The sequence below is a fragment of the Lissotriton helveticus genome, chromosome 6 (genome assembly GCF_964261635.1).
Source record: "Lissotriton helveticus chromosome 6, aLisHel1.1, whole genome shotgun sequence".
Classification (NCBI taxonomy): Eukaryota; Metazoa; Chordata; class Amphibia; order Caudata; family Salamandridae; genus Lissotriton; species Lissotriton helveticus.
The window spans coordinates 1,413,455,492-1,413,473,971 of NC_136067.1; the positions used below are offsets into that span (position 1 = coordinate 1,413,455,492).

Consider the following 18,480-nt stretch of genomic DNA (forward strand, 5'->3'; position numbering starts at 1 on the left):
CCAGTAGGTGGCGTCCTGCGGCTCTGCGTCAGTCACTGGTGTCGCAGGCGCCGAGATGACGTCACGGAGAGTACTTAGGCGCCACCCATGTGCGCTGACGTCAGTTCTTTCTTTTTCCGCGCCGAAAACGCAGATCCCAATTGAGCACGTACCTCGGTCATTTTTATTTTTGACCACTTTTTTGAGACTTTGGTCTCTTTTTCTTGTCTTTTGGTGCACGTAGGGATGCCCGGCTTTAAGACAAGCGGGTCGTGCCACCGTAATATGTCAGTGGCTGACCCCCATGATGTCTGCCTCTACTGCCTGAAGCATGAACATGACTCCTGGTATTGTCAGGACTGCCGTGCCATTGCCCCGAAGGCCTTACAGGAGCAGGGCCGGGAGTTGCTGGAGGTCCGGCACACCTCTCACCGCTGCTCCGGGTCTAGGGGCCATTCGTGGGACCGCTCACGGGCCCGGAGCCATCGCTCCTCGGACTCTAAGTCTTCTCCTTCGGATTCCGGTAAGCGACGCCAAAAAAACGGAGTTGAAGAAGCGCGTTTGGTCTCTGATGTCCATCTGCCACTCCCTGGAGGCAGACATGGGGGGGGACAGGGGCTCTTCGAAGCCTGGGAGTCCCGCGGCCTACCCGCTATACCCGGGTCTATCGGCGACTCCCGAACAGGTGCAAGGGTTCCTTGCTGCCTTTACAGGCCCCGTGTCCAGATCCTGTTGGCCCGGCGGCACCGCCTCTGGCGCCAGCCCCGAAGCCACTGGATCCAGCACACTCGGCTCCGGCCCCAGCGCCTCAAGATGCAGCGCCGCTGGCTCCGGTCCCAGCACCGCCACAGGCGCCGCAATGGGTGCCGTTTATCCCGCCCCTACCCCGGTTCCCGGAGCATTTTGTTCCAGACTGGGATCCACGTTAGGATGCGGCTACGGTGTGGCCCCGGCTGGTGCCGCTGACCCCATCACCGGGTCCGGCCCTGCCACCGCGGCTGGCTCCTTCTACCCCGGAGCCAGATGTGGACTGGGACGGCTTCGAGGAACCCCTTGCGCTGCAGTGTGACACAGAGCAGGATTGATTGGATGACCTTCAGGATGTGGATGAACTTGATGTGTCTTCTGACCCGGGGTTTGCCTCTCATCTGCCTACTCTGGAGGAAGGCGCTTCTTATACGATGGTGCTGCGGCCCGCCGCGGAGGCTCTCCATCTCGACCTCCCTACAGTAGCCCTTAAGACCAACTTCCTTACGGAGGTGCTCCAGACGACCTCTATGGCATCGGAGCCGCTGCTCCCTTTCCACGAGGCCCTTACTGAGGTCCTCTTGGTTGCGGCCGGCCTCGGGGGCACCAGTGGATAAGAACGCCGCTAGACGTCATTGTCCAGCGCCTCGTGATCCCGCCTTCTTGACCACTCACCCCACGCCTGAGAGCCTGGTCATTCAGGCCTCGACATCAGAGTGCCTTTCCCTCGGCTCCGCCGGATAAGGACTCGAAGATGCTGGACCAATATGGCAAGAGGTTGTTCTCCATGGCCAGTTAAAGGTTGAGACTGGTTAATACTGCCTGCTTATTGGGCCATTACTCCCACGCAATGTGGGATTTGGTGGCTGAGGTTCTGCCTCAGTGCTCTGAGGAGGTCCAGGCTGTCCTTTCCCAAGCGATTGCGGAGGGCAAGGATGTGGCGAAGTTTGCCATCCGGTGTGGTTTGGACACCGCTGATTCGTTGGGCAGGGGAATTTCCACGACAGTGGCACTGCGGCGTCACGCCTGGTTGCACTCCACACGGTTCCCTCCCGATGTCCAGAGCTCGCTCATGGACATGCCCTTCAATGGCTCCCGTCTATTTAGCGACAAGGCGGACAATGCCCTGGAGCACTTTAAAGACTTGTGCGCCACGGCCTAGTCTTTGGGTCTTTCCACGAAGGCCCCTGCCATGTCTGGGTTTCGTTCCTTTCGTGGCCAGGGTAAGAGCACCCAAGCATGCTCCTTCGCTAAGCTGTGCAGAGTCAGCCCTAGCGCGGCCGCGGTCGTGGCTTCCGCAGGGGGGGGTCTGGTAATCAGCGAGCGGGTCAGTCTTCCTCCACCCCCGCTGCTTCTGCCTCCAAACCTTCCTAATCCGAGCTTCAGGGAGCACCCCACGCCAGTAGGTGGCAGGGTTTGCCACCACCTCCACTGCTGGCGTGAGATTACCTCTGACAAGTGGGTGCTGCAGATAATCTGTCACGGTTTTTTGATCCCCTTTCTGTCCTCCGCCCGGGCCATGCCACCTCGGTACCACCGCATGTCGAGGGACCATTTGGCTCTTCTCCGTCAGGAAGTCACGGTCCTCTTGGCCAAGGGGGCCATCGAGCACCTTCCCTGAGATGAAGTAGGAAATGGTTGTTATTCCCACTACTTCCTGGTCCCCAAGAAGGACAAGGGGGCCTACGCCCCATCTTGGACCTCCGGGACATAAATCGCTTCCTCCGGAAGGAGAAGTTCAAGATGCTAACTCTGGCTAAGGTCCTGGCTGCCGTGGAGACTGGATGGTGGCGTTGGACTTGCAAGACGCCGATTTCCACATTCCCGTCTTGCCAGCCCACCGGCACCACCTGCGGTTCACGGTAGGCCAGGAGCATTTTCAGTTTACTGTACTCCCCTTCGGCCTTACCAGTGCCCCTCGGGTGTTCACCAAGGTGATGGCGGTGGTCGCAGCTCATCTGTGCAGGTCAGGGGTGTCAGTCTTCCCCTACCTCGACGACTGGCTGTTGAAGGCGGGCTCGCCCCAGGCAGTCGTCACCCACTTCCAGACTACGGCCGACCTCCTGCACTTGCTAGGGTTCTCCATCAATGTGCCGAAGTCCCACCTGAGTCCCTCTCAGAAGCTCCCCTTCATTGGAGCGAATCTGGATTCAACGCTGTTTCGGGTTTATCCTCTGAGCAGCGAATCCTCGATATTCAAGCTATGATTCCGCTCTTTCAGCCTCTATCCCTGGTTTCAGTCAGGATGACCCTTCGGCTTCTGGGCCTGATGGCCTCCTGCATCCTGCTAGTGACGCATGCCAGGTGGCATATGCGGGCTCTGCAGTGGGACCTGAAGTTCCAGTGGGCACAGCATCAGGGCAACCCATCGGATCACGTTCAGACCTCAGGGGGCGCTGCACGTCTGTTGCTGTGGTGGCTCACGATTCGCGATTGGGACAGTGGCAGATCCCTCTCCCTTCCCCAACCGAAGCACACCGTGGTGACGGATGTGTCCCTCCTGGGATGGGGAGGCCTCATGGGAGAGGCGGAGATCAGAGGAGTCTGGTCTCCGGCGGAGTCCCAGCTCCATATCAACCTTCTGGAGCTGCGGGCAATCCGGCTTGTACTGAAGGCATTCCTTCCCTCTGTCTGGGGAAGTGTAGTTCAGGTGTTCACGGACAACACCACCGCCATGTGGTATTGCAACAAAAAGGGCGGGTGGGGTCCTGGACCCTATGTCAGGAGGCTTCGCGCCTCTGGACATGGCTGAAACATCAAGGTATTACCTTGGTGATTCAACACCTGGCAGGTTCTCTGAACACCAGGGCGGATGAACTCAGCCGCCGGTGCATGATGGATCACGAATGGCGTCTGAACTCTGACGTGGCGCAAGGTCTATTTTTGCAGTGGGGAGAGTCTTGGTTAGATCTATTTGCCACCGAAGAGAACACGCAATGTCATCAGTTCTGCATGTTGGAATTTCCAGGGCGGCGCTCGCTCGGAGACTCTTTTCGTCGCGAGTGGAGTTGCGGTCTATTGGAAACTTTTCCGCCTATACCACTTCTGCCCAGAGATCTGAAGAATATCAGGCGCAACCGGGCCCAAGTCATTCTTGTGGCTCCGGACTGGACTCGAAGAGTATGGTATCCTGAGCTACTCAGTATGAGCATCGATCCTCCGATCCGTCTGCCTCTTTGGGAGGATCTTCTGTCGCAGCAGCAGGGGACGGTCCTCCACCCGAACCTGTCCAGTCTCCATCTCAATGCATGGAGATTGAGCGGCGACAGTTGACACCTTTCGATCTTCCTCCCGAAGTCTGTGATGTCATTCTGGCAGCCAGACGTCCCTCCACTAAGACGGTATTCGCCTGCAGATGGATTTGTGGCATGGTGTGCAGCGAAGACTGTGGATCCCATTTCTGCCCCGCTTTCTGAGCTTCTTCTGTTCCTTCTCTCTTTGGCCCAGCAGGGCTTTGCTCTGGGCACTCTCAAAGGTTATCATTCGGCCATCTCTGCCTTTCTACGGCTTCCAGATCAGCCTTCTCTTTTTAAGTCCCCGGTTGTTAACCGTTTTCTTAAAGGGCATTATGCATACGTTTCCACCGGTACCCTTCATAATGCCTCAGTGGGACTTGAATCTTGTTTTGACTTTTCTGATGTGCGCTCTCTTAGAGCCCCTTCATAACTCTCCCTTACGTCGTCTTTCTCTCAAGATGGCTTTCCTGGTAGCTATTACCTCTTCCAGAAGAGTGAGTGAGCTCCAGGCTCTTTTTTCTAAACCTCCTTTCCTTTCTGTTCATCCGGACAAGGTGGTTCTGAGGACTCGTCCTTTCTTGCCAAAGGTTGTCAAGCCCTTCCACATCGGGCAGGCCATCACTTTACCCACCTTCTTTCCGCCTCCTTCCAGGGAAGAGGATAGTTTCCACCGTCTGGACCCAAAACGTGCGCTTGCATTCTATCTGCAGCGTACACAGCAGGTCCGGGTGGATGATCAGCTCTTTATTTGCTATGTGGGCTTCAAAAAATGTCCGGCAGTGCCTAAACGGACCTTCTCCCGGTAGGTCGTTCAGTGCATCAAAGCATGTTACTCCTTGGCCATGAAGGAGCCTCATGTGGGGCTGCATGCCCATTCGACCAGGGCAACTGCAGCCACTACTGCCTTGGGACGCGGTGTCCCCTTGCAAGATATTTGTCAGGCAGCAATGTGGGCCTCGCTACACACGTTTACCAAGCACTACTGCCTTGACAGTCAGGTCCGGAGAGGCCGCTTCTTTGGCCGTTTTGTGCTCCGTGACTTACCGGGGTTGGTATTGCTGGGGTATCTATTCTAAGGTAAGGAATCTATCACTAGCGTGTCTCTCTCAGATGCACAAGTTACTTGTGTAACGATATATCTGTAAGACATTAGTTAGTGATAGATTCCTTAACGCCCCGCCCATCCTTTCCGTTCTGCGAACTGATTACAAGGGTTAAGGTCACCCCCTTTTATGGTCCTAGTTTTATGCACCAATTGTCAGTTTCTTGCATGGCTCTGCGTTTCGGCGCGGAGTAGTTGTGTACAGAACTGACATCAGGGTGCATGGGTGGCGCTTAAGTACTCTCTGTGACGTCATCTCGGTGCCTACGACGCCAGTGACGGACGCGGAGCCGCAGGACGCCACCTACTGGCATGCAGAGGTACTGCTGAGCAGAAAAACTTTCCGGATCCAGCCTGACGCCTGGGGAAATTCTAAGGTAAGGAATCTATCACTAACTAATGCTCTTACAGATATATCGTTACACAAGTAAGTAACTTGTGCATTTAACACACAGAATAGTATTTTGTACTGACCATTAGCTTGAAATGCAGTACAGGTGACATTCAACCTTTCATATAAATGCGGTAGTCTGGGTGTCTCCTTTATGCCCTTCCAAAGGTTGCAACTCCTTCAGTCTGAGAGTTTGCAGTTTTCCCCCCCAAAATTCTTCCTCTTATTGAACAGTGGTGTTGCTCACTGAGTCTTAGATGTATATAATGTCCTGGTTAGAATCTGGCAGATGACTGAGATTTTGATGCAGCGTTCAAGCACATATGATGTTAATTAACTTTAAAGTTCTCTTGATATCATTGTTCGGACATCTGTAAGACTGTCTCATTGCTGGTTTGTCATTGTCAACAGCAGACGCCCTACACAAGGTACCGCTGGTGGAGATCGGTGGAACAACTTCTTTGGAAGCCATACTAAACCATATTTTCCCATTGCTTCCTTGGTGACCCCGCTTCTCACAGATGCGGTCTAGCATCTCATGAGAATCTAGTGCTAGAGAATGTGGGATTGTGGAGTGGATATTTTCCATTTATGAACCTGTCTGTCTTCAACAGTAGTGTTTTCATTGCTTGTTGCTTCATTCGATTACGTAATGGAATTATAGAGTTGTATTAACTTAGAACTTCCCCTTTTTATGAGGATCTATATTAGTGTCTTTCTTTCACCCAGAGTGATATTCTGCTGGAGTGATTCCTGAGAAGGGTGCTATAATTTGATGCCACAATAGACCCGATCCACCCCTATTTTCTGGAAATGGTGAGATCCAATTGGTACTTAAAAATAGCCTGTGTAATGGCCAATCAGGTGATGTACCCAACCATAGTTAAGGGCCTCCGGAGAAAAAGAATGGCTGCTTAACATGATAGAAGGGGAACCATTATAATCAGAGGCACCATACAGGGGCAAATGGCAACCAGTGGTATACCTGCAAGAGTTAGACACAGGCATACTGTAGGAAAGTAGGATCTGCTCTTTTGGTTACCCCACACTTTTTGCTGGTGTTATGCGGTTTTCTGACTAGTCTGACTGGGATCCTGCCAATTATGACCCCAGTCACTATGCTTTTGCTCCTAATTTGACAGGGATAAGTATTTTGGCACCTTTCCAATTGGCTACTGGTGTACTCACGTAGGTCTCTAGTATTTGGTGCCAAGGTACCCAGGGCATAGGTACACCAGGGGTCTCCCATGGGCTGCAGCATGTATTATGCCACCCATGAGAGACCACTCAAACTGTGACTAGAGGCTTGCTATTGCAGCCTGTTTGAGCTGGTGCTAGCACCACTCACAACAGATATACGTTTTCTTATATCTGATTTCACTGCACTTAAAACCTATAAGCCATCCCTAAGGTAGGCCTTTCAGTCCTGAAGGCAGGGTGCTTGGTTACTCCGTCACAAGCACAGCGCGCCCGAGGCTCCTGACGGAGCGGTTCAGTCACAAGCATGGGAGCGCCGCACGGCCCCCCTCTCCCCTAGCGCTGCGGCGGAATTACTCCTTGAGCCAGTTCAGGGAGCCCTTTGCTCCCACTCTGGCACAAAACTGGACAAAGGGCATGGGAGTATCCTCCCTTCTCTCCTGCCCCTCCTCTGGGAGGGACGCATGAATGGTCCCAACCCTTTCCCTGGGGAACTTAAGGGCTTAACTGTGGGTGGCTTTTCAGATTCATCGTGGGACAAGATTCAAATCTAAAACCACTTAAACTTCAACCGTATAGGCACCTTGGACTTTGCCTGGAACCGAGACTGCACCAGGGAAGACTCCTGCTGCTCCTGGTCTTGCTGTTCTGCAAGTTTTCTTCATTGCTTGTGCTTCATCCAGGTTCCTCTCCAGACCTCTATGCATCAAAGACACCTGAAGTAATCTTCCTTGGAGTGAAGGAAGCCACTCCCGTGCATCTTCAGGCACCGCAATGAAGCTGACTGGTCTGCTGCTCCTGATGTCCCACAGACTCTGAAAGGCTCAGCAACACGGGTGGTGGTTCTGCAACTCCCTTGAGGCCTCTCAGCAAGTTTGAGGCCAGTATCCCTCATCGGAACCGCTGGAACAGAACCCCTGTGAGCTGCGGCGAGTTGCCTTTACCAAGGCTTGTTGGCACTGGCTTCCAGAGATCTTCGAGCTACAAAAAGCTCCAGCAGCTCTTCCTGCCGAGATTTTCGTCCTCACCAAAACCTCTGCACCGTGGGCCTGCACCTTTGGTGACCTGCTCGAGGTCCTTCTGTGACTCCTGTGCCATCGGCCTGTGGGTCCTCTTGAGGGTCTTCTTTGGCTTCAGAGGGCTCCCCTGTTTGAGTGGTGCCTGCTCTGACTCTTCTGCACTGGTGAGTCCCTTGGACCTTGCTTGTTCCAACACTGCACCCTTTTCATTTACCACTTCTGTTGCTGCTGCCAAGGCTTATTGGTGCTCCCACTGGCCACTGACCCCCTGGTTCTTGACTTCCAATGTGGGACTGTTCGGGAACGTCTTCGACAGGGTCACCTGGTCCTCACAGCTGCAGTGACCAGGTCACTATCATCACTCCAGCATCTTCCTTCATCTGTGGTCATTGGTCTTCCGTGCCTCCTGGTCACCGTCCGAGTGGCATAGACCGTGTCCCCCTGCTTGCAGGTACTTTCACCAGCCTCTTTCACCACCTTCACCAGCAGCATCCTTTCTGAAGTCCTCCATTGTGGTCTATGGCGGTTTCCAACGTCACTTCACACCTATGCACCTGGCTTCCCTGGTGTACGTATCCTGGTTTCTGAGGTAACCACGGGTAGGGTGACTTTCCAACCTTCCATCTTCCATGGGGTATCTTCAGGGTCCACTGGGAAGGGTCCTTCTTGAAAACTGCAACCGCATCTTCCCCATTGACTAGCATAGAGTATGCAGCTGTGTTTCAACTTTGCACACAGCCTCTGTGAGTTTACTGGGTACTTACCTCAGGTGGTTCCTTAGGTTTCCAGCTCCTCCCAGTTTTCTGGTCCAAGTCCCGACCTCAGTCGCAGTCGCATTTCACTTCTTTTTTTATAGGGTTTGGTCTTCCCCCTGGGGACCACTGTGTATTTGTGAGTCTGAAATATTGTGTGTATTGTGTTGCTATCTCCAGGTAGGAGATATACCAATGTGTTAGTGGGTGTGTATAATAAATATACTTATTTTTTTATAACTATACTGTGTGGTTCTTTTCGCTTAACCTACATTATATGATTAGTTCTGGTAAAACAAGCAGCTTAATACTCCTTCTGGACTAGGCCTGAAGGCTACTATTTAGAGAGCTTTCTATGGTTGTCTAAGACCACTAAAATCATCATGAGATTTGTCTGGATTAGTGAAAGGTGCTTCACTTAAAAAAGTGTGCACCATATACTGAGCCAGCCTCCTACACATACATATTACCTATTCCACCTCCCCTCCCCCTCCGTGCCACCTGCACCAAAGTAATAAAAAGAGATAAGGGGGCTTAAATCAACAATAACTTGTGGAAAATAAGAACAAATTAAATTATACTTCTCTTGATATGGATGCCGGCATTTTATCTGTCCACATATAATCATTGTTTTAACCATTAAAACAAATGTTTCTGTGCCAAACCTTCCTTCCTAATGGAGCCCTGAAATGGGTCACATCAAAGCTAATAAATATGTATAGAATTTTTAAATCTGGGCGGGGTAGCAGTTCTAGGGTTCTGTGGACACATGCTAAGCAACATTTTCATGTCTGCTTATAAATTCTACAAACTGCACATCATGCATAGCACTGTATGCCAAGAAGATAACATTATCCTCATCAGGGACAGTACAAACCTGATTTTTCATGTGTTTTTCTCAATATGTAATGGATTTTCTTTTATTGCAGTGAATCTGCATGTCGATTTTACAGTCAGCAAATGAAGGGAAAGCAACTTGCAATCAGGAAGATGAATGAAATTCAGAAGAACATTGATGGCTGGGAGGGAAAGGATATTGGTCAATGCTGTAACGAGTTCATCATGGAAGGACCCCTTACACGTGTTGGAGCTAAGCATGAGAGACACATATTCCTCTTTGATGGCTTAATGATATGCTGCAAGTCCAATCATGGTCAACCTAGACTTCCTGGAGCTGGCAATGCAGAGTATCGTCTTAAGGAAAAGTTCTTTATGAGGAAGGTACAGATTAACGATAAGGATGACACTAATGAGTGGAAGCATGCCTTTGAGATCATCTTGAAAGAAGAGGACAATGTAATTTTTGCTGCTAAGTCTGCAGAGGAGAAAAACAACTGGATGGCTGCCTTAATATCTTTGCAGTATCGAACTACTCTTGAAAGAATGTTAGATGTAACAATGTTACAGGAAGAGAAGGAGGAGCCGCTGAGACTCCCTAATCCTAAACTGTACAGATTTGCAGAGCCTGACTCTGAAGAGAATATTCTCTTTGAAGAAAGTGTTCAGCCAAAATCTGGTATTCCAATTCTAAAAGCAGGAACTGTTGTAAAACTTATTGAGAGGCTTACTTACCACATGTATGCAGGTAAGTTTATTGGGGGAGAAGCACTTAATGCTCCATTTATTTCTTTTAACTTATATAATAAATTACTCAGATGCATTTATACTAAGGAAATTCAAGCATGTTTTCTGTTGACAACTTATTTTCTACGATTGGAGTACGGAGTTTCTAACTTTATTTTCTGATCAGCTTTTTGCTTTTCAAATATTCTTCTCGCCATCATAATGTACTTAATCTAAACATAGCCGAACTTTTGCAGGCTGATGCATGATGTGTAAGCATACCCCTCAGCAGCATTTTGTACATGTAATTGCATACGGTTGACTTATTGTCAGTCTATTTATCGTATTAAAAAAAAGTTGCTGTTTATTCTCTTGCTATCCCTTATTTATTTATATGCCTTTCCTCACAACTTATTTTCCAGCAGTGAATATTAATTCATATGCTGTATTCCACTTTTGTTAAACATTTTTGAAAACTAAAAAATGGAAATGCTGTGGCCCTAAAAAAGCAGATTTCCAACATAATGCTACAAGTAACTTAACTGAATTGGAGTTAGTTATAAGCCGTCCAATTTTTGCTTGATGTAAATTTGTAATGTTACATTGAGAGAAATTGAACACTTGAAGAATACAATACGCTTACACCCACAGTCTGAATTGCTGTTACAACACAAGTAAGAGTTAGAATTTGACTATTCATTGTCGAAGATGCACATATCATTTGTGGGATATACCTCCTTAGTCCTATGAATATAATTTGTTCTTGAGTAAGCTATTTTTATTTTTCTCCAGTAAAAAAGAAACCAAAAATGAAAAATCTCTTTCTTACCCTGCTGTTGATAGCATTATTCCACAAAGTTTATAGAAATACTAAGTGAAGAATTGACACATTTACAAATAACATTGGGCCCTGCTTTACATGAAGAAAATAGTACAAATTTTCAAAAGTACTGGTTCTGATGGATGCTTCTAACTGCAGATTTCTCGCCATTAGAATGTCCCCAGGCATCAGGCTATTTAAACAGCATTGCTCTCTGCGCTGGGAGGTGGCATGTGCGGCTCGGTGTTGACTTTGTTCCGCTCTATAAGTGAAGAAAGGAGTTGCATATAAGCATCTCCCCTGCATTCCTTCTGTTCCTTTCTTTCTGAATGATACTTCTAACAATAGATTCCTCACCTTGTGAATACCCCCAGCCTCCAAACTTGATCTCGGGAATTTTCTAAGCAGGTCCGTCATGCGTTGTCAGGTGGGGTCATGCCGCTCTTCATGGGGGCCGTTGTGCCCCATATGTGACTTCAAGGCATCTCTATATGACCCACTTCTGCACACTGATGTCAGTTCTCATCTTTCTGCACCTTCCGATGTGGATCCAGAGCACGCTCCCTCAAATTCGGTCAGGCCTGACAGACATGTTTCTTATAATTTTCCCTTGTGTGCAGAAATGAAAGGGTGTAAATTCTGTAAAGATCACTACAAACAGATATTGATGATAGACCCGCATTAGTTCTGAATCTGGAGTCTAGGATTCTCACACGATTCAACATCATGCAACAAGTGAGTGAAGATGAATTTGCAGTACGCCTGAAATTGCTTGACCACGTTATAGGTCATGGAAGCATTCTCTATCTCAAAGCCGAAACCTTGATTGTCATCTTCATGATGAAAATGATCAGGTAAGTCAAAGAAGAAGGACAAAACAAATGCAAACTCAGCACTAGGTCCTCAAGGCAGTGAACCTGATCTCCATCATTGGAACTGGGCTCTGGCTCTGGGAGGATAGGTATATCATTCACAGGACCAACTTTGGGTGTTGAAACAGGATGTGCTAGCCCTGCTGCAGAACGGTGTGGTGGACCTAGTTCTGTAGCAGATAATTTGGCTGGGTACCACTCTCAGTACTTCCTATGTCCCCAAGGAAGACTGTGGTCTCTGTCTGATCCTAGACTTCAGGCTCTTCAATTTTTACTTCCATAAGGAAAAGTTTAAGATGGTGTCCCTGACTTAGGTTCTTTTGTCACTTAAAACTGGAGTGGATGGTGTTCCCTTGTATTGCTGGATGTGTATTCGCACATTATGATCGACTGATCCTGCAGTCGCACAGGAGGTATCCTGTAGGGACAGTGCTTAATTTGAACTGGTGGTTGCCACCGGCTTTCATATTTGGAGACCAGCACTTATTTTTCCTCATCAGATATTGAGAGAGAAAAAAACACACAGAGGATAGAAGGAGGAAGATAGAAAAACTGTCACAATGGGCGAAAGCAGGAACATGCAAGAGACAGATCAAGGGGGCAAGGATTGTTTGGCAGTGAATAAAGAGGCCTGATGTGAATTAAACACTAGGCAGCCCTGCTATTGGGCCTGCTGATTTTCAATACCACAGCTGGAGGAGAGCTTTGGGTACCGGTACTCATACTTTTATAAATTAAGTACTGGGTAGGGCCTACTTATTATCAGTTTGTAGTCTGGCCATTTAGTTTGGCATCAGCACTTTGAGTCTTCACAAAGGTGATTGTCAGTGGTTGTGACCCATTTAGGCAGGTCTGCATCTGTCTTCCCATACTTGAAAGAGTGGTTGGGCAAAGCCAGTTTGTATGCAGTGTGTGTCGGGCCACCTGCAGGAAACAGCATGTCTGCTGTTGAGCATGAGCTTATCTATCAGTGTGCCCAACTCTCACCTAGAACCCTCTCAGCTCCTCCTTTTGTTGTGACAATACTGGACAAAAATTTGCTCTAGGCTTTCCTTCCTCCTCAGAGGATCCGGAACATCCAAGGTAAGATTTCGATATTTCAGGAAAAAGCTTGAAGTCACGCACACACAGTGCTCATATGGGCTCTGCTGTCTTGCCTCTGGAGCAGGGGTTTCAACACAAGTGAGATCTGGCGGACTGCATTGTGATTTCCAAGAACACTGCATAGAACTAGACTTTGTGATCGATGGAGGAGCACATGCCTCAAAGGTATTTTATTCTAACCCATGCATCTGCAGTTTAAAGCATTCTTCAGAACAAAAATGTAGTTTGTCCTGGTAACCTTTTTGGTGGATACTCTATTAACTTGCAGATTCTTCACCAATCCCACCCCCTACTACGTTCTGAAGGCTGGTCATAGGGCTTAGTACAGGGTTCCAAATATGTTGCTGCCCTCTGCTACCTTAATTGATGTTATTTATTGTGTCTGCCTCTCACCCCATGGAAGAAATGAATGGGAAACCAATGTGGATGCATTGAGGTGGGTATTTTTGGCTCTGAGGAAATACCATGAAATCCATGAGATGTAATCAGAAGGTCCCTAACGGCAAAGGAGAGCTATAATAGTTTTCGGATCCAATTTGGCACCTGGGGTATTCAAAAAGTGAGGAATCTGCAGGTAAATACAGTATCCACCAGCAAGATAATTGACAACGGTAAGTTACTTTTTTTGTTGGCGAACTGGCTTTGGGGATGAAAGTATTGTTGATTCTCAGATAGGTTTTTGTTATGTACTGTGGACCTACTTTCTCAAGAAATTCATGAGAAACTAATTGAAGTCTAGGTGCACAGTAATCAATGGAAATGCGACTTTATCCAAGGCACCATCAGTTATTTTTCAAAGGGACTTTTCCTATTTAATGCGAAAGGGATTACTGCAGACAATTTTTCTTTTTGTTTAAATGTATTTTCTTTGGTAGTGAATGTCTTTTACTGTGAAAGACATTTGAAAAAGTTGATCGCCTTATGTTAAAGATACACCCCCACGACCGAATAGCATTAATAACTGGTAAGAAGTTTAAATGGTGTACACAGTGCTGACTTGTCATTGATGTGATGCTAATAATAAATAGTTGTATATTTGATCTCCCAGGATGTGAATTAGTTGTCCCAAGGTTGCAGATGTAAATCTTCAAAGCAAAGTTATCATCCAACATATCCAGTCACAGACTTTGTTTTTCTCTCTTAGATCCAAATTTCGTTCGGACATTTCTCACTACTTACAGATCGTTCTGCAAACCCCAAGAACTACTGAGTCTTCTGATAGAAAGGTACTGTACATAAGTGTACAGCAAACTGTGTGGTGTTTTACCGCAGTGCTTCAGTACTTTTATCATTCGCATGGCATGTTTGGAAAAAATCACATGAAATAAAATTACATTTACACTGTAACTCTATTGTGTTTTTTGTTTTTTACTTTGGGTTTTGAGCACATCCATTAGTTTAGATTATCATCACCTAAGGTGCTGTTTGTGAGTGTTAGTCCTTTAGTGCAATCCTTCTTACATCCAGTTCTTCTTTAGATGCATCATATGGGTACGAGTCAGTTTATGTTCCCCGGTCCTAAAACATTCAGTTTTAGCCTATTAAGGTTGACTAGTAAGCAGAATGTGCTCCTGCACTTGCCCTGCAACTCCTGTTTATATCCTTTGTTTCATTGCTCACTTAGGATGTTCATTTTTCATTTTGCTATATGTGCATTCCTCCCTCCTTCCCTTCTGTCTTTTTCCATATCTTCATTAAGTCTGTTGTCTCCCAAGAGGTGCTTCACCTTCCATTCTTTCCCCACAAAGCTCCTGCTAAGAAACGCTAATATTTGTCCAAGTATCTTCTCACTGTATTGTGCCATGATTGTCAGTTAATTCATTGCTGATGGTCATCGAGCACTAAACATCAGATCCACTAGTGGTAGGTGTAAACTAAGCCACTAATATTGGATGCAAAAGTTACAACTACTTTATCAAGAAAATATAATTGTGAAGGACCTACAACTATAGTCTCTATTCAGTTTACATGCCATCCCTTTTCTGTATGTTTCCAATATAACCTGCTCCTCTTTCTATTCCAATTCCCACTCAAGTAAACTACCTGTCCATGAACAGGTCTCAAGGTTGGAAATGCAAAGTCTGACAAGATAAGAACGCAAGCCTTTGTGGATCTCTTAACATCATAAGGGTCTAAATTTCAAAGCCTCCCATCCACAATGCCAAAAAACCTAAACATTCCAAACCCAACAACGAAATGGTAGAAGCGCGTACATAATGTGAGTTTGTAACCAAGGTTAGCGGTTAGTCACATCTTTCTTCTCACAGCCTCGAGGCCACCTAATGTGATCATTTGCTCATCTTGCTTAAACTGTTTCGTGTTTTCACATAATTGTGGATAAACTGTTTTACGTTTGGACAATATTTCAATTGGTGCCCAACATTCACTTATGGCCAAAGACTGCATTATGATAATAATAGTATAATAATTTGTTGCTTATGTTTGATGTATGATTATGTGTTTTTAGTTAATCTATTCATATAATACAAGGTGTGTAATATTTTTTTCTTTGTGGATGTTTACATAGAAAAGACTGTAAGTATTCCCATTCATACACTGTCAGTTATCACAGTACATGTTCTCTTGAGAACCATGTGAAATAATCCAAATTCAGCATCTTGAGTTCTCCCAGATAGAGAGGCAGATTTTGGAATTTAGGGATCCCCTTACACCACCTTCAAAGACACATTTGCTGATAACAAGTTGGGTTTTCAGATACAGCATTGCATTTCTGGTGGTTGGCAGCCTGGCCCTGCCTATCTGATTTACGATAACCTACTGTAAAAGGGTTATAGATGAAAACTATCTTGCTTACAGTCTCCCATCAGAAGTACCCCTGCTCCTGTCTTGTGGTCAGCCATATTGATGAATCTCCTTGTCTCCTCTAGCCAGTGATAGTTAAACATCTTGTATTAATCTTGGTTTTGTAAAGCCTTTGAAAAATAGCATATCGTAAATACTTTTTTTTTTCGTGTTCTAGGGTAAGCCTAAAGGTTACAGTGCTGATAACTCATAAATGCTTTATATTGATTGAATACTCAGTGGTTCATTAATTGACCTGGTGGTTTGATTGCACATCTACAATATACTGTACATTCATTGAGCTGGAGGTTATGTGGAGTTGTTTCTTTTGCATATGTCACCCTAAGTGGGAAGGGTATGCCCAGAAATGGGTACCGTGCTCACTACACCACTGGATTCAAGCTAGGCTGGCTGATGAAGGGTGATGCCCTGAAATCGGTCCCAGAATGCGTGTTTCCAGTCAAGGGAGGACCTGGCCTGGCAGTTTAGACTGGACTGTTCCCATAAGGAACAGGGTTATGACTGATTTGCATATGGCTGGGTCCAAACTGGAGTGGTGTGGGAGCAAAAGATTGATGGATTAAACCCAGATCCTTGTGCCTGGGGTTGCATATTTGCTTTGTCCAGCATTCCGTCCATCAGTTATTTCTTTTGCATCTGTGGAATTGGTCTACAGGATAACCTGCAGACTGCCCTGAATGTTTAATTTAATAATATTATTTAAATTTTAAAGTAAATATATTTCAAAACAATCTAAAGAAAACAAGTGTTTGAAAAAAGGTGTGGCCTTCCTGTCATGTCGAAGAATTTCTTGCTGACTCCAAAAACAAAACATAAGAGCCGCCAACCTCCAGCCTAGTACTTCTAGTACTTGTTATTAGTATAACTACAATGCATTCTAAGATATCAAGTCTGTTTTGTTTTCAGTATCCCATTATTTTCCAGACATTCTAAACCTTTCTGGGCACCACTGTTTCAAGGGTACGTCTCTTCATCCTCAGTAGGAAGGGTCCTGGAATGTTGCTTAATATTTAAACTTTACTTATCTTTACAAGAATGGAGACAATCCACTGGGGGTGTCCAGAATACCAGAGGGCAAATTTGAATAACCAGAATGTACTGGGACACAGTGGTGCCAGTTACTTGGGTAAATTATGTGAAAGACATCTGCATGTGTGGATGTTCCACCACTATGGAAAAAAATGAATATTTAGCATCATAATTTTGGTTAGCCTCATCGACGCTCATCTGTAAATATATTATATTGTATGATGGCCTACCACACAGAAGCCGCTGCTGCCGCTGTGCGAGCTCTTTGCATTTTAGAATTCTGATTAATTGTATTAATTGTGAAATTGATTTTAGAACCAGCTTCTGCTTACTTTGCACATTATGAATTTTTGCACAGAGGACGACAGCGAGTTAGGCTGCTCCTCATATTTTAGAAGTTTTAAAATTCAGGCTGCCCCTCACCCTTAGCTGTGATTTTACTGCATAATTGCTAGATATCGTGAACCTTGTCACACGCTGTGTTAATTTGCCACATCTGCGAGGACGTCCGCGAGTCAGGCTGCTCCTCTGTTCCACTAGCTCTTTGGTCGCCGAATCCCGAGCTCCGGTCCACCACGGCTGAGTGCCGATTGAGTGGAGAGCTCATGGGGAGGTAGGCCGACCAATCAGGGACATCCCAGCAAGCCGGAGGGCGGAGACAGGAGCCCGCGCATCCCGCTACCCCATATTTATCACAATGTGTTGGCCGAGGCGCAGCGGTTGGGCGCGACGATGGCGCCCGAAGGTGCGCCTAAGGTAAGCCCGTCTGCGCCCTTCCGTGCCTGGACCGAGCCCAGGGCCGGTCAGGCTGCCTCTTCTGACCCAAGTATCTTGAGCTCCCTTGTCTACAGTCGTGAAGCCCTGCTTTCCCTGAACCCTGGTTCACATACAGGTCTGAAAAGGTGCATTCCGAGCTCTGATATGGTGTGGGAATGCCAGGACTGCAACTTCCACATCCCTCCCCTATTAACATGTCCACCGTCGAAAGTCCAGAACGAGTTACGGATTAAGGCTGCTTTCATCAATGCCCGCTCGATGGTGAAACACGCCGATAACATCTTTGAGCTCATTGGAGATAACAACTTGGACATCCTGTTTGTCACGGAAACGTGGCTCAGTGAATCCTGCGCTCCAGTGGTAGAACTGGCGGTCCCACGTGGCTACCGCCTGGCTAGGGCCGACCGCACCTCAGGTAGAGGGGGCGGCACCGCAGTAGTGTTCAGGGAAGCGTGGGCATTTTCCTGTGACAAATCTATTAGTGTGCTGGAGGGAGAAGCCTTCGACTTCTCCTTTATCCTCACTCCTCATTTTACCTTAGGGGGAACCCTGATCTATAGAACGCAGGGGCAGATTGGTTCTTTTCTTAGCTCCCTAGGAGATGCACTGGCGGAACGGGTGTTACGCTTTCCGAAATTTCTCCTCCTTGGAGATTTTAATATACATTTAGATTCCCCCAGTTCTTCGGAAACACTGGGCCTTCAAGACCTCCTGGGGATAACTCAGTTGACACTGTGGATCTCCAAACCCACGCACTCCCGCGGGCATGTGTTAGATCTGGTATGCTCCAATTTTGCACTGGTCATTAAAGACCCCCAGCCGGTCACCTGGTCAGACCACGCTGTGATCAACTTCTCCTGGGCCACGGCACTGCCATCTCGCCACCCCCCTCCTCTGGCAGGTCCCTTAGCACAAAAAATTAACATCCCTGGGTTGGTTGAAGCCCTTACGCACTCCCAGATGGCTCTCGCTAGTAATCTAGAGGGGCAAGTTGACCTCTTTAACGCCTGGGTCAGTCTGGGGGTTGAGGCCATTTCCAAACCCGTATCAAAAATCCCCCATCGTGTGA

The 18,480-nt window shown here is 47.3% G+C and overlaps 1 protein-coding gene across 1 annotated transcript in view; it reads left to right on the top strand.

The window, feature by feature from the left end:
• The window catches only part of SOS1 (SOS Ras/Rac guanine nucleotide exchange factor 1), a 780,124-nt gene that overhangs the window by 340,331 nt on the left and 421,313 nt on the right, over positions 1-18,480 (top strand). Inside the window, exons 10-11 of the mRNA XM_078649204.1 lie at positions 9,353-10,008; positions 13,927-14,008. Coding sequence (XP_078505330.1) covers positions 9,353-10,008; positions 13,927-14,008 — 738 coding nt within the window. The remainder of the gene's footprint in view (positions 1-9,352; positions 10,009-13,926; positions 14,009-18,480) is intronic.